The 21,380-nt window shown below is 43.9% G+C and overlaps 1 protein-coding gene across 1 annotated transcript; it reads right to left on the bottom strand.

The window, feature by feature from the left end:
- Window positions 1–4,776: 4,776 nt before the first annotated feature.
- Window positions 4,777–21,112, bottom strand: vwa7 (von Willebrand factor A domain containing 7). The gene is made up of 17 exons (XM_031791137.1): window positions 20,772–21,112; window positions 19,529–19,774; window positions 15,399–15,632; window positions 15,117–15,213; window positions 14,905–15,039; window positions 14,479–14,674; window positions 13,948–14,117; window positions 11,871–11,983; window positions 11,557–11,673; window positions 11,264–11,470; window positions 10,816–10,948; window positions 10,558–10,710; window positions 10,359–10,451; window positions 9,944–10,224; window positions 9,462–9,598; window positions 9,071–9,230; window positions 4,777–8,830 (listed from the first exon to the last, which is right to left on the bottom strand). Exons 2-17 carry the CDS (start codon window positions 19,766–19,768, stop codon window positions 8,210–8,212), a joined length of 3,087 nt encoding a protein of 1,028 aa, XP_031646997.1. The 5' UTR covers window positions 19,769–19,774; window positions 20,772–21,112; the 3' UTR covers window positions 4,777–8,209.
- Window positions 21,113–21,380: the final 268 nt, after the last annotated feature.

The following is a 21,380-nucleotide window of genomic DNA, read 5'->3' as shown; positions in this document are numbered from 1 at the left end:
TCATACCATATCATATCATACCATACCATATCATACCTTATCATGCCATATCATACTATACCATAAAATGTCATATCATACCATACTATATCATACCATACCATATCATACCATATCATATCATACCATATCATACCATATTATATCATACCATATCATACCATATCATATCATACCATATCATATAATATTGTACCGTATCATACCATATCATACCATAACATATCATACCATATCATACCATATCATATCATGCCATACCATATCATGCCATATCATACCATACCATGTCATACCATATCATACCATATCACACCATATCATATCATACCATATCATACCATACCCTATCATATCATATCAAACCATACCATATCATACCATATCATACCATATCATATCATACCATATCATACCATATCATATCATACCATACCATATCATACCATACCATATCATACCGTATCATACCATACCATATCATACCATACCATGCCATATCATACCATATCATATCATAACATATCATACCATATCACATCATACCATATCATACCATATCATATCATATCATATCATACCATACCATATCATACCATATCATACCATACCATACCATATCATACCATATCATATCATACCATATCATACCATACCATATCATACCATATCATATCATACCATATCATACCATATGCAGGTGGGTGTATTTAAGGACATTTACATGGCACATGTATTCTTTATATTAATCACATTAACCATATCTTTTCTTAACATATTTATAATTACATTTTCTCTCTGCATGTTCTGTTGTTATGCAGATGCTCAGGTCCTCCACCTACATCACATATGGTCAGAGGGTGTGGCAGGTCTGCCAGAGTTCATGGGGTCGTGGAGTGTAGATGAGAGAACCATCCTCCAGTATGACAGTAGCATCATGCACATGGACGCTGACGCCCCAATAGCTGATTGGCTCAGCAGCAACGAGGGTCTCTCTCGTTGGAGGGGAATGAACTTCGTCTCCAGAATCATTCACAGGTTTTTGGGATTCACCTGGACTACGATTGGGCAGCATGATAACCTTACAGGTGAGTGCTGTCGACTCAATGTCTTTGTATAGCCATTAGATTATAATCTTGATAATTTATTTACAAAATAACAAGTTAAACAACAGGATGTCGATTTTTTTCTATTTCAATTTCATTGAAGAATAATGAACTGTATGTATTTACACCTCCATATACACCCTTGACAATTCTGGGCAGACCTGGGCGGCTGCAGTCCTTCAAGCTGTCCACTTCATGAAGTGCAGAGCCAACGGGGCATTTGATCTGGAGAGCCTTTACTACAAGTGCATCGAAAGGCTAAAGACCATTTAAATACGCACCTTGGATCCACAACAAAAAAAAGGTAGACAAAGTTTAGTCTTGAAATGAAAATTACATCAGTGGTAGAGACAATGTTGACAACACTATGAACGTTGAGGTGGCTTGATTACGTCTGGCGTTCTCGCAGTCCCTCAAGTGTGTGTTATTGATTGAAGAGGCCTACAGATGACCTCCACCTTGGAGGGTATGTGACAAGGTTCTACCCGCAGGCAGTGCAGGTGGAGTGGCTGGGCGCACAGGGTCTTCCCCTGGTGGACAGGGTGAGCAGTGGAGAGGTGCTGCCCAACGGAGATGGTTCGTACCAGCTGAGGAAGAGCCCGAGTGTCCCACAGGGATCCCAGGACACCCAGAGGTACAGCTGCTCCACAGCGGTGTAGCCAGGAACATCACAGTAACCCAGGATAAGGGGACATTAATTTGTGTCATCTTTCCATTTGTTAAGGAATCAAATCAAAATCAAATCAAATTTATTTATATAGACCTTCGCACATCAGCTGATATCTCAAAGTGCTGTACAGAAACCCAGCCTGAAACCCCAAACAGCAAGCAATGCAGGTGTAGAAGCACGGTGGCTAGGAAAAACTCCCTAGAAAGGCCAAAACCTAGGAAGAAACCTAGAGAGGAACTTGGCTATCTGGGGTGGCCAATCCTCTTCGGCTGTGCCGGGTGGAGATTATAACAGAACATGGCCAAGATGTTCAAATGTTCATAAATGACCAGCATGGTCAAATAATAATAAGGCAGAACAGTTGAAACTGGAGCAGCAGCACGGCCAGGTGGACTGGGGACAGCAAGGAGTCATCATGTCAGGTAGTCCTGGGGCATGGTCCTAGGGCTCAGGTCCTCCGAGAGAGAGAAAGAAAGAGAGAAAGAGAGAATTAGAGAAAGCACACTTAAATTCACACAGGACACCGGATAGGACAGGAGAAGTACTCCAGATATAACAAACTGACCCTTGCCCCCCGACACATAAACTACTGCAGCATAAATACTGGAGGCTGAGACAGGAGGGGTCAGGAGACACTGTGGCCCCATCAGAGGACACCCCCGGACAGGGCCAAACCGCAAGGAATTAACTGTTACCTACAGTATGAGGAAAATGTAACCTGTTCATTTGGAACGTCATTTTTAAATTACTGACACTTTGAACTGTCTTCATGTATGTCCACAGTTCAAGACCCGATCCAGCTTCTGGAGGAACAGTATCTTAACAGTGATTGGCTCTCTGTTTCAGTCTGTGTTGGTCTGTTGTGGAAGAGAGGAGCAGTCAGAGAGACCTCCACTGTGACTCCCAAGTCTGACCACGGCATGACCCAGTCCAGGTACTGCAGGCCACAAGTCACTGTTTTGCGTCAACCGAGAGGAAGGAGCTCATTTGCTATAACCAGTGGCTTGGTTGATGTGCTTTTATCCTCAGCCTATGACAAGACAGAGGCTTAAACCAGACTTGTAAAAACATGTCATACTGTAATGAACACAATAGGAGACAGAGCTGAAGGTGTTTAATGGAAGGGACCAGGAGGCAGGCAGGTCATACACAGTAGGTCCAAAGTGGCAACAGTACAGTGAGGGAATAGGCAGAAAGCATTGTGAGTGAGGCAGAAAGCATTGTGAGTGAGGCAGAAAGCAATGTGAGTGAGGCAGAAAGCATTGTGAGTGAGGCAGAAAGCATTGTGAGTGAGGCAGAAAGCATTGTGAGTGAGGCAGAAAGTATTGTGAGTGAGGCAGAAAGCATTGTGAGTGAGGCAGAAAGCATTGTGAGTGAGGCAGAAACCAACATAGGACTGAAGGATGGGAAAAAGAGCTGCGAGAGTAAGTGTCACAAAACAAACAAACCTCTGTTAGGTTCTAATTTCTCAGAGTAAATAACTCACGCACACTAGAGAAGCTTAACCAAGTTTAATTATTCCCAAAGTGTCGTTACAGCTGTAATTCAGACAGAAAGATTCACTGATTTTTAACCCTCTCCTAGGCGGAGTCAGTGGAAAACAGTGGTTTTCCTATGAGAAATTTAACAAAAATGTACTTTGTGGCCCATGATGAACACAAAGGTATTTTGGTAAATTAATCCACAAAGTGAAATGTTTATGTTTGTGCACGAGATGTGTTTAACCTGCACTGGTCCCCAATCGTTTGTCTTGTCAAAGGGATTTCCAGTGCTAGGTTGAGTGGTTTCCAGTGCTAGGTTGAGTGGTTTCCAGTGCTAGGTTGAGTGGTTTCCAGTGCTAGGTTGAGTGGTTTCCAGTGCTAGGTTGAGTGGTTTCCAGTGCTAGGTTGAGTGGTTTCCAGTGGTTGCTTGAGTTCGATGTCTTTTACTGGTCTCACAGCAGAGCTTGAGTTGTGTCTATATGCCACGCATGCTGACCTACAGTAGAACAGTCCAAATTAAACTCAAAACCAGATATAGCTTGGCAGCCAAGTTTCTTATTTTCAATTACATTTTAGTCATTTAGTGCCTTGCTCAAGGGCTCATTGACAGATTTGTGTCGCTTTGTCGGCTCAGGGATTCAAACCAGCAACTTTTCAGTTACTGGCCTAATGTTCTTAACCCCAAGGCTACCTGCCACCCATCCCATAGAGTTAGTTAGAGGACTTATTATGGATATAAGATTTTTTTGCATTGACATTGCCATTAAGTGCTTCCACCAGCTTGATTTTGACTTCTGACATTTGGCTTGCATAGTAAACAGCACAGTAAGTAAGCATTTCACTGTAAGTCTACACCTGTTGTTTACAACTCTCCTTCCGTGGCCTCCAACTGCTCTTAAACGCAAGTAAAACTAAATGCATGCTTTTCAATCGATCGCTGCCCGCACCTGCTCGCTCGTCCAGCATCACTACTCTGGACGGCTCTGACTTAGAATACGTGGACAACTACAAATACCTGGGTGTCTGGTTAGACTGTAAACTCTCCTTCCAGACTCACATTAAGCATCTCCAATCCAAAATTAAATCTAGAATCGGCTTCCTATATCGCAACAAAGCATCCTTCACTCATGCTGCCAAACATACCCTCGTAAAACTGACCATCCTACCGATCCTCGACTTCAGTGATGTCATCTATAAAATAGCCTCCAACACTCTACTCAACAAACTGGATGCAGTCTATCACAGTGCCATTTGTTTTGTCACCAAAGCCCCATAAACTACCCACCATTGCGGCCTGTACGCTCTCGTTGGTTGGCCCTCGCTTCATACTCGTCGCCAAATCCACTGGCTACAGGTTATCTACAAGTCTCTGCTAGGTAAAGCCCCGCCTTATCTCAGCTCACTGGTCACCATAGCAGCACCCACTCGTAGCACACGCTCCAGCAGATATATCTCACTGGTCACCCCCAAAGCCAATTCCTCCTATGGTCGTCTTTCCTTCCAGTTCTCTGCTGCCCATGACTGGAACGAATTGCAAACATCTCTGAAGCTTGAGACTCACATCTCCCTCACTAGCTTTGCACCACTCCAGAATCGAACCGCTGCACCACTCCAGAATCGAACCGCTGCACCACTCCAGAATATAACCGCTGCACCACTCCAGAATCGAACCTCTGCACCACTCCAGAATCAAACCGCTGCACCACTCCAGAGCCCTAAAAAAACATCAGAAGTGGGATATTTGACTCAAGCCAACTTCCTGTTACACTTCAGCTCATAAGCTGTGTTCATGAATACACCAACAAGAATATATTATTGGCAATATGATAACCACAATTGTAAATTCATTAATGCAATTCTCCATCCTAGGTTTATTCATTATTTGAGTTATGCTTTTGGAATTCTTGTCTCACCAAGTTGTATCATAGTACAACAAACCAAATGCAGTTTTACTTGGTATACTTTTGTTTAAAGGCTAAACCCAGCAAACACAACGACTACACAACGTTGTCTTAACGTTTTCTATTGAAACAGGCTACAGAAACGATAACTTCAAATGTTGTCTTCCAGCCCCTCCTCTTCATTGCATCGCAACCCAATGGATCTTGAATCCAAAACTCGTCCATTCAGTAATGATAGATGATGTCATTGTCTATTCGTACAACAGCAGTGGCAAACAAGAGGCTGTGATGCCAGAATGGTTGAACCACCCTGAGGGAATTGAATTCTGGCGGGACGTCAATCGAAATCTGAATTGTAATCGATATGTAATGGATACGGCTGTGAGAGTAACCAGTGAACATTACAATCATTAACATGGTAAGACAAAATATGTGTGCCAAGACAGTGCAACAGAGAGCTAAAGGCATGGCTATACAAGCCGTCAGATTTGAAACGTCTAGCACTGAGATGCAGTGCCTTAGACCGCTGCATCACTCAGGAGCCCAAGTGACTAAGTTGCATTTGTTGAGTAAGGAATGGACGGTAAGGCACAGGTACATTTCCCAATATCATTTACAATTGAATTGGCTGGAGATATACTACAGCATGCAGTGGAAGCCACTGAGGTGAGAACGATTCATAATAATGGCTGGAATGGAGTATAATGGAGTGAATGGAATGGTATCAAACACAAGAAAAACCATTCTGACCATTATTATGAGCTGTCCTTCCCTCAGCAGTCTCCACTGACAGCATGTAGTATGTTCACACGTGTGAACTTTCTATCCAGTTCCAAAGAAGAACCTGGCCAACATGTACATAGTGAAAGGCATCATTTGGGCGGCAGGTAGCCTAGTGTTTAGAGCGTTGGACTAGTAACCGAAAAAAGGTCAAATAAAAAATGGTATCTGTTAAATTCATCTTAATACTCGCTGTCCTGTTCAAGAGGGGTGTGATTGGGCCTTTCATTGCCATTGTGGATCATTCCAACTTAGTATGGAGGAGAGTAGTAGGTAAGAGTCCATCTTATAACCTCTTGCTACACTAGGTGTTATGTTTGGTCAGAGTAAAGTAAACAAGCCACATGTTATTTCAGCTCAAAATCAAGAGGAAGAGGGTGACCAATGATTCATTAAAAAGTAATTTTCAGAAGTGGAGAGAGATGAGGTGCATATCATTTACAGTTTTATACTCCACTTGCCAAGTATTATCTAACAGTGTGATTTCTGGTCTTCCAAGTGCTAGCTCATATTCTGAGCGATAAGGGCTTTGTATTGCAGTTAACGAAGTAGTTGATCTGTATACATTTCTGAACACCAAAGAAATATCTGTATGAATTTGTGCTCTATAAAAACCTAGTCATTTACAAATGGTAGACTTTCTGCTTTTGTTGTTGTGGTTGATGTTGTAAAAACAAATCCTGTTAATTGTTATTTTACTGTTACATTAGCTGCAAGATACACTTGAAACCACAAATCAACGTTTCAGCATATCATTGAAGGAGTGGTTAGCATCAGGAAGTAGCTCCATGGAGGAGGATTTATCGATCTGTTCCAGGGCTGGAGAAGTTTTGTGTGACTGTTAAATAGTAGCTGTGTCTGGGTAAAATCGCCAGGGAAGTCAAGCCAGGAAAAAAAGACACAGAACAATCTATGTGTTGTGATAATTGCATTTTTTGCTCTATAACCTGTTCATATGCCTTGCCACTGTGATATATAGGCCTAAAGGCCGAGACAATACGAAGACACAGTGGCAGAATAAATTCAACCACACATTTCTTTCATTACAAAACCGAAGAGCAACATCTGTCCAGTGAAGTCCACAAAACATATTGCATGTAACAAACAGTTACATGACCAACAACATGGTCAAGCGAGTTCATGTTTCCGAAATGTTGGGACTACTAAACAACTATCACTTACAACCTGTTACAGCAAGTGGCAAAGAAAACAGCCTCCACTATTCCAGCACCATTTCAACATCATCTAATCACCTACAGTATGCTTAGTCGAATACAGTGACAACTAAAATGTACCAAAAACTATTTAGTCTAATCAATGTAATCTAAATATGACGTGACTGTCCATGGTAATGATTTATGTGTGTGGTGTGTGGTGTGTGGTGTGTGGTGTGTGGTGTGTGGTGTGTGCTGTGTGCCCATGCGTGTGTGCGTGAAAGCAAGTTAAAGAACAACAACATGTTGACCAGTGGCAGTCGATGCCGTTTAAGATGAGGGTGGACTTCTTTTTCATGAGCATGGCCTTATTTTTTATTACAGCATATTGGATGACTGTCATTCATATTCCATTCCCCCAGTTCAATGTAACATGGATAGGTTTAAACTACTACATGATACTAAATGTTTCCCTATACCCAGCATGAGGTTGCTACATCCTAGCCTTTGAATGAAAGTTTACAATGTAGGTGCACACAGGTGATTTGATTTGAACACCACCGTGAATGGTTCGGACTGGGTGAACTACATTCACGGGTAATTAAAGTCTGGTGCAGCGGTCTAAGGCACTGCATCTCAGTGTTAGATGCGTCACTACAGACCCTGGTTTGATTTCAGGCTGTGTCACAACCGGCCGTGATTGGGAGTACCAGAGGGCAGGGCACAATTGGCCCAGTTTCGTCTGGGTTAGTGTTTGGCCGGGGTAGTCATTGTAAATAAGAATGTTTTCTTAACTGACTTGCCTAGTTAAATAAAAGGTCAAAAGGACACAGCATTTATTTGTCTCTAACACCTGTAGTGGTGTCTGTTCGGGAGTCAGACTGTAACTACCAATTGGGAAGAAAAAGGGGTAATAAAAAAATATATTAACAAAAACAAATGACAACAAGGATAAGGGTTTGTATGACACAATGTCAAGAAAGTACTATTTAAAAATCAACTTAATTCATCATTGTCTGCTTTCCAGTGAAAGGTTCAGGTGAGGAACTGAAGTCTAAAGTGTGCTTCTAGTGGCCCATAAAAACAGAAGCCTTTTGGTTACAGAACATCTTTAAGGTTATTTGACATAGAGAAATGATCCCACATCAACCAACAGTGGAACAGTCCAAATCAAACTCAACAATGAAAACAACAGGAAGCAACTTTGCAGCGGCATCTCTCCAGCACTGTCTGATACTCCACTCCTCTCCCGTATACCCCTCTGCTGGCTGGCGGTCAGATGGCAGCGCCTCATATTTCCGGCCCCGTCCCACACCAGGAGCTCCGCCTGGGGGGAGCAGCAGGGGGAGGTATACCTCACCCACAGAGGCTTGGGCAATCTACCTGTCCACTGGGCCACGTTCAGAGGAGGGTTACCTTGTACCAGCCTGGGATCCAGTTCAGCATAGCCATTCTCCCCATGTGCTGGGCTTGTCCTCTCCCTGTCTCTCTGGTTCTGAGGTTTGTGCTTGGGGGTGGGCTGGTTCTCCTCCAGGCTGTCCCCTAGGGGGTCTGTGGGGCTGTGGAGCAGGGTGAGAATGCCCTGACCCTGGGAGAGCTGGAGGGAAGCCAGGCCAGAGCACCCCCTGTCTGTCACAGCCAGAGAGACAGTCCATCTGACTCCTGTGCACTGAGTCGGGCCTGGGCAGGTGTGTTCTACTCGCATGATGGAACATGATGGGGGAGACATGTCAGGATCCTGGGGGAGAAGGGGACAGGATGTGATATCAGGGATACTACACAGGAAATGATGACATAAAGAGGGGTGGGCAAGGTGATTAGTATGTGTATATTAAATAGACATTTCCCTATGTATTTTGAATGCTTGATTCCAGTGAGCTTCTGATCTCCAAAGCTGAGATTCAAAGGCCTTGTTTCTACAGTATGTATGTATTGTACTCATAGTAGAAGCTCGGTTGTCTCAGTGTATGGGTCTCACCGGAGGAACTACAGTCAGGTGCAACACTGCGTAGTTGGAGTCCAGGGAGTCCAGCACTCGCACTGTCAGAGTCATAGTGACAGCCCCTCCTGCCTCAGCCCCCTTAGGAGTTTGGAGCTCCACCTCACCCCTCACTGACCCTCTCTCCCCCACAGAGAGGCTGAGAGAAAAACATTTTAGAATGAGAAATAACATAGAGTAGGGAGCAGTGATTACTATCTGCTATACAGTATATCTTTTTTAATTAATTGTTGTTTATTTTGCTTAACAAGAGCTTTGCGATTCTGTCTGTAATGCAAAGTGCTATAAAAGTGTAATAAATGATTCATTATTATAATAATTAGCCATTTTGTGACAGTTTGACATTGTTGGTCTGTTTTGCCCTGTCTACCTGTGTGGTCCTCTCTGAGAGAGATATCCCCGGTCATCGTCAGCGGTCAGGGTGAGGTTTCGGGCGGGGCCGTGGTTCTGAACATCAAAAAATACTGTCGTACTGTGGCCAGGAACCAGACGTGGGATAGACAGGACCTGATGGAGGGAGGGAGGGAGGGAGGGAGGGAGGGAGGGAGGGAGGGAGGGAGGGAGGGAGGGAGGGAGGGAGGGAGGGAGGGAGGGAGGGAGGGAGGGAGGGAGGGAGGGAGGGAGGGAGGGAGGGAGGGAGAAGGTGCATAATGTCTTACTCTTTCTTCTATTGTGTTCATGGCTGTGTTGTGCTAGACTGTCTTGTTATTTGTAATGTTCTGCTTGACAACTGATTTTTGTGGTGTGTTCTGTTATGCACAGTGTAGCATTGTGCTCGGCCTTATTGTCCATGATGTCCAGATGTTGGGCTGTACAGTATCAGTTGGCTGTTTGTTGCTGTTGTTGTTGTACCTGTATCTTAATGTGTGTGTGCTGGATCATCTCCGTGGAGACGCGTTCCAGGCGGTTCCCTCCCCCGTCTCTGCCGGATAGACGGACACAGAACGGCACCCTGGGAACAGAGGCCATCCAGCCAACCAGCTCCTCTCCAGAGGATGCAGATGAAGAGGACGAGTTTAGCCACACTTTCTGGAGGCTCTCCCCATTTGCTCCCAGCAGGGTCACGTGACTGAAAGAGGCCTTCGCATTGGGCAATAGACCTGTGACAGCCAGCACTAGAAAGGTTGGGACACCTGAACGGACATGAAACAGCAAATGGATGAATAGATGTGATCATGATTTTTTTAGTCATGAAGCGTATAGGCTAGACAAATGAAGGATAAATAAATATATACTGTATTCTAGCCAAAAACCACACACCCCTCACCTGCAATTGGACTCCCCTCCACTTTAGCCAGGCCTGGATGCGTTCCATTGGCCTCCACAGCAAAGTAATACAGGAAGTCCACATTGCTGTCAGCTTTGGAGACAGGTATTACTCTGTTATCAGTCGGCCTACTCGAGTTTTGCTCATGATTACTCTGTGGGAACAGGTACTGTGTGTAGTATAGTGACAGACGGGGTACCTATGGCATTAAAGGTGACGTGACCATCAGCAATGGTGTTGAGGTGCCACTGGCCTGGCTCTATAGGGGACAGTAGGCTGATCCTGTACAGACCCTGAAACTGCTCACACTCTGCCAGGGGACCCTGCTGATTCAACAGAGACTGAGTACGATCTGGGAGGGGTGGAGGGAGACAATGAGAGAAGGAAGATGTCATACAGAAAAGGCTGTCGTCCATGTGTGTATCTACATGTCAGTGTGTGAAATGTGTAGTCGTACCAGTTGGGCTGCTGAGGACACATTGTCTGAGGTCTCCAGTGAGATGAAGGGTCACGCACTTCACTGAATTGTCCACACTGAAGTAGTGGGATAAGTTGGAGTCACTATCACTCTCTGCATGTAGCAGAGTCACCTACAGAGGGAGACAGAAGGCTTTGGCGTGAGGGCAGTGTTTCCCAAATGACGTATTGTAGTCTACCAAATCCCAGACCTAGGGCAACATGTGGGAGGCAACTCATCTGCCTAGGGATAATACCAATGACAGGTCTCCTGCCTGAAAAGAATAAGGAGAGAAGTACCATTCTAAGAAACTATTTTATTTAGCATTGTATCATATAGTAACAAAACCTATTAATTTCAAACAAATAGTGGATCAGTATGGGCAGGTGTACCTCTGTAGATAATGATTGTACTCTACCACAGTGAGCATTTTGCCTTGTTGCAGTACCTTATCTGCAGCTGTGTTGTCCTCAACTATGGCAGAGACACGGTGGATGTCTGAGTTAGTGGTGAAGACAGTCAGTCCCCCGGAAACAGAGGACAGGGAGGAGTAGAGAGCGAAACGGTCAGGGGACAGAGTCTCCCTCCTCCTCCTCCTCTTCCTCCTGCTGCCCTTCATCTTGTGACTGGGGTCTTCAGTCAGGAGGAAGGTCATCTGGTGGAGCCAGAAGGGATTGGATTGTTTATCTGGGATCCTTTGTTATCATTTATCATTTTGATCACAAAAACAAAAAGTGTTACCTTGCATTGTTTCTCTAGTATAAGAGCCCTCACAGCATTGTACAGGTGAGCATCTTTAGGGGAGGCATCAGTGAATACAAATATCTCTGACAGGGGTGGGCTATGAGTGAGGGCCAGCTGTAACACACAGGTACATGAATGTACATAAGACTATCAACAAAGAGAGGGTAAAAAACTGCTAAAATATGAAATCCTCTGAAAATGATGATTTGGCCTTTGCTATGTACAAATGATGTTTACTGTATGTTATCCTATGCTGTTATTAAAAGATAATAATTTGATGTCAAATCAGCTGTAGCTACTCTCTGTGTTACCTGTATGGCAGAAAGACACATCTCAGGTTCATCTCCTCCACCCAGAGCCATCAGGTTCTCCATATAGCTCATGAACTCCTCCGGTTTCTCTGTCTCATACACCGGCCCCACCCCTGGAGCACAGAGAACACAGGGAAATGTATTCACTTCAGCACGGTACACACTGAGTGAGTTACACTGGTAGAACCGCAATATAATTATATATACAGTGCCTTTGGAAAGTATTCAGACCCCTTAACTTAAAAAAATAATTAAAAAATACAGCTTTATTCTAAAATTGATTAAATTATTTTTTTCCTCATCAATCTACACACAATACCCCATAATGATAAAGTGAACACAGGTTTTAGTTTTTTTGTGCAAATTTATAAAAAATTAAAAACAGATATACCTTATTTACATCAGTATCCAGACCCTTTGCTATTAAACTCAAAATTGAGCTCAGGTGCATCCTGTTTCCATTGATCATCCTTGAGATGTTTCTACAACTTGATTGGAGTCCACCTGTGGTAAACTCAATTGATTGGACATGATTTGGAAAGGCACACAGCTGTCTATATAAGGTCCCACAGTTGACAGTGCAGGTCAGAGCAAAAACCAAGCCACGAGGTCGAAGGAATTCTCCGTAGAGCTCAGAGACAGGATTGTGTTGAGGCACAGATCTGGGGAAGGGTACCAAAACATTTCTGCAACATTGAAGGTCCCCAAGAACTCAGTGACCTCCTTTCTTAAATGGAAGAAGTTTGGAACCACCAAGACTCTATTTAGAGCTTGCCGCCTGGCCAAACTGAGCAATCGGGGGAGAAGGGCCTTGGTCAGGGAGGTGACCAAGAACCCGATTGTCATTCTGACAGAACTCTAGACTTTTTCTCTAGAGATGGGTGAACCTTCCAGAAGGACAACCATCTCTGCAGCACTCCACCAATCAGGCCTTTATGGTAGTGACCAGACAGAAGCCACTCCTAAGAGGCACATGACAGTCCACTTGGAAAGACTCTCAGACCATGAGAAACAAGATTCTCTGATCTGATGAAACCAAGATTGAACTCTTTGGCCTGAATGCCAAGTGTCACGTCTGGAGGAAACCTGGCACCATCCCTACGGTGAAGCATGGTGGTGGCAGCATCATGCTGTATTCAGTGGCAGCGATTGGGAGACTAGTCAGGATCGAGGGAAAGATGAACGGAGAAAAACACAGAGAGATCCTTGATGAAAACCTGCTCCAGAGCACTCAGGATCTCAGACTGGGGCAAAGGTTCACCTTCTAACAAGACAACGACCCTAAGCACACAGCCAAGACAATGCAGTAGTGACTTTGGGACAAGTCTCTAAATGTCCTTGAGTGGCCCAGCCAGAGTCCAGATTTAAACCCGATCAAACATCTCTGGAGAGACCTGAAAATAGCTGTGCAGGGACGCTCCCCATTTAACCTGACAGAGCTTGAGAGGATCTGCAGAGAAGAATGGAAGAAACTCCTCAAATACAGGTGTGCCAAGCTTGTAGTGTCATACCCAAGAAGAATTGAGGCTGTAATCGCTGCCAAAGGTGCTTCAACAAGGTACTGAGGGTCCTAATACTTATGTACATTTTTAAAACATTTGCAAAAATGTATAAAAAACAGTTTTCGCTTTGTCATTATGGGGTATTGTGTGTAGATTGATGAGGGGGGGGGGAACAATTTAATCAATTTTAGAATAAGACTGTAACCTAACAATGAGGAAAAAGTCAAGGGGTCTGAATACCTTCCAAATGCACTGTATACATGTATTTTTCTTCATGTAATATAGCTTTATGTGGACCCCAGGAAGAGGAGCTTCTCCACGTGCAGTAGCTAATGAAGAACCTAATAAACTAAACTAATAACTTGTATATTGCAGCTATAACATTAACATAATGCCTGTCATATAGGTTTGATATTCTTGTAGACAATTACACGTAAAATGGTGCCCCAAAACTGAAGAAAGGAGTTTAGCCTGTAACACACTTTTGGCACAGGTAACATTTAAGGTTCCATGGTTTGGCCCTGACCCTAACCCTGCCAACTAACACCCTGGCCTGGTCATGCCCTCTCCCTCACCTGGGTCATGGAAGGGCACCAGCAGGAAGGTGCCAGGCTGTTCGGGAGTGTTGGCGCGGGCCTGGATGATAGAGTGGGCACGGAGGCGGGCTGCGGTGATCTCCTCAAACATGCTGCCTGTGGTGTCCATGACAAACACCAGCGCTGGAGGCTGCTTCACACTGAAGAGTCTGCCCTCAGAATAGTACAGCCAACAGAAGGAAACAGTCTGCCCTCAGAATAGTACAGCCAACAGAAGGAAACAGTCTGCCCTCAGGATAGTACAGCCAACAGAAGGAAACAGTCTGCCCTCAGGATAGTACAGCCAACAGAAGGAAACAGTCTACCCTCAGGATAGTACAGCCAAGAACGGGAAACACAGTAGCACGAGTAGTTACAACACATTATATGATACGTTCTGTGTACCATTTTTACCATGTTTAGAATATCAGCACAAATGGATTGTCTATAGATCAAGTTCAAATGTAATCATATCAAACTTTATTTAAAAAAGTGTATTTAACATCATAATGAAGGCTACATAGACCCCACCTGAGGAAGCTGATGTTGCCCACACTGTCTCGGAGGTCTCTGAGCACAGTAAGGGTTGCCGTGGTAGCGAGGCGGGCAGCCTCCACATGGAGGTAGTGATGGGGGGAGAATAGGGGGGAGGTGCTGTCCTTATTGATGCCCCCCTTGGCCCCCTGGTGACGACTGCTGTCCAGTACACCCCCGTGACTACACTTCCCTGAAAAACACAGTATTTATAATGATTCTTCATCAAAGATAAAGTTATTAAAAAGTGTGACAGAGATTTTTTCAAATGGAAACCACACTCATGTTGAAGCTTGCAGACGTTTGAAGTATTTAAAAACATTTTTTTTAAAGATTACAAAGAACTGAATCAATATACTTGTATCTGGCTCAGATGTTAGTTCTTCAATCTACACAGGAATGAAAATAGCTAGGCCTCTGTACCTTGTGGTTTGGGTGGGTAGGTGCTGAAGTACCCAGTGGTGAGCAGTAGAGGGTACTGCTGACTTTGGGTCAGTCTGGGCAGGAGGTTATCTCTGCAAGTAGCGCTGTGACACTCCATACAGGTAGGAGTGTCCTCTGGGGAGGACAGATAGACAAAGAGAACTATGAACACAGATCTCGTTCATTTAACCCACAATGTGTTTAAACTGTACCTGTGGCTACAGGGAAGGCTGGCTGCCCAGGCTGCAGCAGGTGGAGGTATATTGAGTGCTGACCCATCTCCACCCAGTTACTATGGCTGTAGAAATCCTGTTCACAGAGACAGACAGTCAGCGTCCTGCAGGTCAGACACTGGGGACCTCTCCTTTCATTCTCATGTAAAAGGCTCATTGCATATTCAAATTGCCACAACGCCAATTATTATTGGATGAGTGATATTTACATTTGACATGATGTGCTATTTTACAGAGTATCGAGTGTTTTGCCTAATGTACCTGCAATGAGTGTAGCAGCTGTCCCAGACTGTGTCTCGCCCCCTGGTACTCTTTGGCTCGTGCAGAGAGCAGGGTTTGGGCCCAGAACTGCCGTAGCATCGCCATAGATTCCTCCACGCGCTCCGAGTCAAAGTGGTAGACTGGGTCGGACCGTGTGGAGCTGAGGAAGTCCATGGCCGCATTGGAATGCACCACCTCCCCCACTGCATGCCAGAACCCCCGACCCAGACCTGCCTGTGAGACCGTCAACATCATCATCATCATCCAGCAACTGAGTTTATTCATCATCATCATCATTATGAATTCACAGCGCCATTATGGATTCCACTAATTCCACTCCAGCCATTACCACAAGGCCTTCCTCCCCAATTAAGGTGCCACCAACCTCCTGTGATATCTGACTAATGCAGCGTTCAAAACAACTATCAAATCAAATCAAATCAAATTTATTTATATAGCCCTTCGTACATCAGCTGATATCTCAAAGTGCTGTACAGAAACCCAGCCTAAAACCCCAAACAGCAAGCAATGCAGGTGGAGAAGCACGGTGGCTAGGAAAAACTCCCTAGAAAGGCCAATACCTAGGAAGAAACCTAGAGAACTATGAAGTCAGAACTCGGAAATCTCCAACTTCTGACTTCAGTGTGTTCAAACTGGGAACTCAGGGAAAAAACGAGCTCCGACTGGGAAAAATAGTTTTGAACTCGGAATTCAAAGTCGGAGAAGTCGGGAACTCGGGCCTCTTTCTAGAGCTCCGACCTTCCGAACTTAAAATCACAGACGTCATGATATGACCTCGTTTTTTTCTGAATTCCCAGTTGTCTTGAACGTACCATAAGGTCATCATAACAGGGTGTCAGAAGTGCTTACACCTCGTCAAATCTAAGTTATGAGTGATTATTTCAAAAACATTATTATGTACCTTGACGGAGTTTTGAGTGACCAAAAGTAGCTAACAGCGAACTGCTCTCTCATGTCTCTTCATTAGTTGAGCAGAGTAAGAGATACTTTAAAGGAGATTGGAAACTCCCTTTGAATTGTATTAACGGCCATTGTGTATGCTGCCCATGCTACATCAATGGGCCGCGCGGTGCAATCTGGGCGATTCTGGGACGAGGAGCGCTCTCCTTCAAGGAGTGAATGGAAGTCAATTGGGTACGAGATCAAAAACTCAACATTAGCATGACTTTCATCAACAAGAAGCACAACATTGCAAATATTTTCCTGAGATGTGAGATAATTAATTTGCTATCTGTAATATTGTATTGTTTTGGAATCGTGACATTGAGTACTTTCGAGGAAAATAGGCACGTTTATTTGTTACATTTCACTGTGTAAAACCTAGTAGTACTACTTATTTCTCTGAGAGTGAGGTGGATATATAGCATTTTGCAAAAAAACATTGTTATTTATTTCTCTGAAATGAAACCAGATGGCGTAAAGGAGCTTGCAAGGATTTGTAGTCTTCCATGATATCTACTTTGATGCTAATTGGTATTTTCGAATTTGAGTATTAATAAAAGTCATGTTGTCTGAGAGAGATTTACATGGTTAACAAAACATCACGCCAGACTAAGCCTACACGAAACACAGACCTTGTTTTAAGTGTTTCTAAAATCCGCTATGGGGAAAATTGTGGGAAAAAACGATTGGAACATTTTTCCTGTTTGAACGCTAGGTTTTATGGGTATTATGACTCATAATGTGGTACTATTGAACAACCCCATGCCATGATTAGATAGTGAAAAACACACCAATCTCTTTCATAATTTCTTTAAACAATAAAAGCTAATTTACCAACATTTCTGAAAATTGATATATTGTCACGACTTCTTCCGAAGTCGATGCCTCTCCTTGTTCGGGCTTGTGCTCGGCGGTCGACGTCACCGGTCTTCTAGCCATCATTGATCTATGTTTCATTTTCCATTGGTATTGTCTTGTTTTACACACCTGGTTCCAACCCCATTCATTAAGTGTTGTGTATTTAACCCTCTGTTTCCCCTCATGTCCTTGTCAGAGATTGTTTGTTGTTATATCTGGTTTCAGAGCTGGTCATGGGTGCACCTCAGCCACGCTCAAGGTCCTAAACGATATCTTAACCGCCATCGATAAGAAACATTACTGTGCAGCCGTATTCATTGATCTGGCCAAGGCTTTCGACTCTGTCAATCACCATATCCTCATCGGCAGACTCGACAGCCTTGGTTTCTCAAATGATTGCCTCGCCTGGTTCACCAACTACTTCTCTGATAGAGTTCAGTGTGTCAAATCGGAGGGTCTGCTGTCCGGACCTCTGGCAGTCTCTATGGGGGTGCCACAGGGTTCAATTCTTGGACCGACTCTCTTCTCTGTATACATCAATGAGGTCGCTCTTGCTGCTGGTGAGTCCCTGATCCACCTCTACGCAGACGACACCATTCTGTATACTTCCGGCCCTTCTCTGGACACTGTGTTAACAACCCTCCAGGCAAGCTTCAATGCCATACAACTCTCCTTCCGTGGCCTCCAATTGCTCTTGAATGCAAGTAAAACTAAATGCATGCTCTTCAACCGATCGCTGCCTGCACCTACCCGCCTGTCCAACATCACTACTCTGGACGGCTCTGACTTAGAATACGTGGACAACTACAAATACTTAGGTGTCTGGTTAGATTGTAAACTCTCCTTCCAGACCCATATCAAACATCTCCAATCCAAAGTTAAATCTAGAATTGGCTTCCTATTTCGCAACAAAGCATCCTTCACTCATGCTGCCAAACATACCCTTGTAAAACTGACCATCCTACCAATCCTCGACTTTGGCGATGTCATTTACAAAATAGCCTCCAATACCCTACTCAACAAATTGGATGCAGTCTATCACAGTGCAATCCGTTTTATCACCAAAGCCCCATATACTACCCACCATTGCGACCTGTACGCTCTCGTTGGCTGGCCCTCGCTTCATACTCGTCGCCAAACCCACTGGCTCCATGTCATCTACAAGACCCTGCTAGGTAAAGTCCCCCCTTATCTCAGCTCGCTGGTCACCATAGCATCTCCCACCTGTAGCACACGCTCCAGCAGGTATATCTCTCTAGTCACCCCCAAAACCAATTCTTTCTTTGGCCGCCTCTCCTTCCAGTTCTCTGCTGCCAATGACTGGAACGAACTACAAAAATCTCTGAAACTGGAAACACTTATCTCCCTCACTAGCTTTAAGCACCAACTGTCAGAGCAGCTCACAGATTACTGCACCTGTACATAGCCCACCTATAATTTAGCCCAAACAACTACCTCTTTCCCAACTGTATTTAATTTTAATTTATTTATTTATTTTGCTCCTTTGCACCCCATTATTTTTTTTATTTCTACTTTGCACATTCTTCCATTGCAAAACTACCATTCCAGTATTTTACTTGCTATATTGTATTTACTTTGCCATCTTGGCCTTTTTTGCCTTTACCTCCCTTCTCACCTCATTTGCTCACATTGTATATAGACTTGTTTATACTGCATTATTGACTGTATGTTTGTTTTTACTCCATGTGTAACTCTGTCGTTTTATCTGTCGAACTGCTTTGCTTTATCTTGGCCAGGTCGCAATTGTAAATGAGAACTTGTTCTCAACTTGCCTACCTGGTTAAATAAAGGTAAAATAAAATAAAAAAATGTTCATGTTTTATGGATTGGTGCACGACGGGTTCTTGTACCCACATTTATTTTATTGTGGACTTTGGTTTAGGAGTTTGTGTTTTAAGTTATTAAAATACTCCCATTTGTACCGAATTTGATTCTCCTGCGCCTGACTTCCCAGCCACCTACATACACGACGTGACAGAGTGGGTTAACTGCCTTGTTCAGGGGAAGAATGACTGATTTTTACCTTGTCAGCTCAGGGATTCGATCTTGCAACCTTCTAGTTACTAGTCCAACGCTCTAACCACTAGGCTACTAGGCAGCTAAAGCAACATTTCCCAAAAGCAACAATAAAACAATGCTGGTCGTGATACTGACAGCAGTCATCATCATCATCATGGTGTCTATAGACAGCCTTCCATGCATTACCTGGAGCTGGATTAAACGCTCTTAAGATGGAACACAGTACTGCAATGTGATTATGTGTGTTTACACACACACCACAGCCTCACCTGCTTCTGTGTGTGCTGGTGTGTGTTGGCCATGCTCAGTGTCTCCAGAGTGACGTTGAGGACACCCTGCTCAGTGATGAATTGGTGTGTGTAGGAGTCCAAGGACAGGGTTAACACACGGGACCAGAAGTTGGGGAGGAAGCCTCTGCAGCCTGGTAGAGTCAGTACCACACACAGCAGAACATACAGCTCCCTCATCCGAACCCCTGACCCACCATGACCCCTGCTCTGTGACATCATCAGTTCCTGGGGAATAGGGTGGGGAGAAGAAGACATTACACCTGAAACATATTATTTCCATTAGACTTTGGTCTTCGGTATGTTGTTTCGATAATTGTATCTTTACACAAAATGCAAACCAGTGTGTTATGTGTGTTATGTGCCCGTGTGTGTTGTGTTAGTTGTGAGAACAGGAGGATGAGTATCTTGAACCTTGTGGCCACATAAACAATTGTTTGTGGTGACAGAAATTTTCCAAGTAGAACAAAATAGGCCATGAACCGTTTTGCATTTACCCACCATGTTTATGGGGCCTTGATCAGTGAAGTCTCCTAAATACCCCTCACCAAATGTCAAACCTCCAACTGAACAGTGTTCTGGAATCTCTGAAGCCTTCTAGCACATTCTCTGTTGTGCATACTCACCACAGTGACTATCAGTTTCATGTCTCTAACCTCAACCACTTTTACTGCTTGTCCTATCACGAGCCTTGTTTTCATCAATCTAGAGCATTAGTGACTGTAACTGTGCTGCTAGCAACAATTTAATTCAGTTTTTTTGCCAACCTTTACTGACACCTGTCATATTCAATGGGGGTTACACGTTAGTAAATTCATCAGTTATTCTGCGCTCTGGCACACTCAAAGGAGAGTTCTCTGAAACCGGAGTAGCCAAAATGAATTTACAAAAGCACTCAATGTTAACTAATAATGTGTATGATCATTGCCATAGTAATAAAGTAAACAAAGTTGTAAATACATGTATTATGTAATATTGTATTAGATAAACAATTTTAGTCCCGTGTGCTGACTTGTAACCATGGATTTCAGCCATAGAAATATGAACCTAAAATTATTTAAATAAATACCATTGAATAGCATTGCATTTCATAAGCAGTTGTTACTTATAATTACTTTAGTTACTATACTTTCTTGGTGTATATCAGATGAGGAAAGCCCTCATCTTCAATTTGATAATCTAATGTATTACTGTACGTATGTACGTCGCATAGTAATTTTTTCACCTTAATTCATGACCTGTCTTGATCCTGTTCCTTCTACTTCCTGCTTGATAAGTGAGTTTGATATATCTCCAGAGTTCAGACACTATTGGCGTATGTGTCAGACATGCTGTGTCAACTGTCTGTAGAGGAAATCCACATGTGAGTTCTGCTGAGCCTTCAACCACAGTCTGTAACCAGAGAAAAGTTATTTAGAATATCACACCGTTATTGAGTCTTCCAGTCCGTTGTCCTTGGGCCTTGTCTCAAGATGTCCTCTCTGGTATGAAAATACATAAATAAGTAATAGATGGGATGGGCGCCGCTGTTGCAGCTTGCATGAGATTCTGGTTGACACTGAGTCTTTCTGAGGGGGTAAACGGAAGGCTGAAGGTATCCCCCCCCCCCATTAATGCACGGTGCATTGACTCTCCACAATAAGGCTGCATATATTACCAGCCATAGTGTTCAACTGAAGGCCCCCCTCCCCCTTCTCTCAATCCCTAACTCCCTCTCTTTTCTCCCAGGAAGAAAAGCATTGGGCCGGCCTCTATGATGAAAAACACCCTCTCCACACCCTCTCCCTCCTAGTAGATCCTTTCTTATGACTTTATAAAGAAAGGGGGTCAGTTG

The sequence above is a fragment of the Oncorhynchus kisutch genome, linkage group LG15, assembly GCF_002021735.2.
Source record: "Oncorhynchus kisutch isolate 150728-3 linkage group LG15, Okis_V2, whole genome shotgun sequence".
Classification (NCBI taxonomy): domain Eukaryota; kingdom Metazoa; phylum Chordata; class Actinopteri; order Salmoniformes; family Salmonidae; genus Oncorhynchus; species Oncorhynchus kisutch.
This window is presented reverse-complemented; position numbering and strand designations above follow the sequence as displayed.

Coding starts and splice junctions, on each gene's coding strand:
- vwa7 (XM_031791137.1), bottom strand. CDS start 19,768: ATGATGTCACAGAGCAGGGGTCATGGTGGGTCAGGGGTTCGGATGAGG. Junction 15,633..19,528: donor ACCAGCACACACAGAAGCAG/GTGAGGCTGTGG, acceptor ACGGTCTCACAG/GCAGGTCTGGGTCGGGGGTT. Junction 10,225..10,358: donor GGAGGGGAGTCCAATTGCAG/GTGAGGGGTGTG, acceptor ATGTCCGTTCAG/GTGTCCCAACCTTTCTAGTG.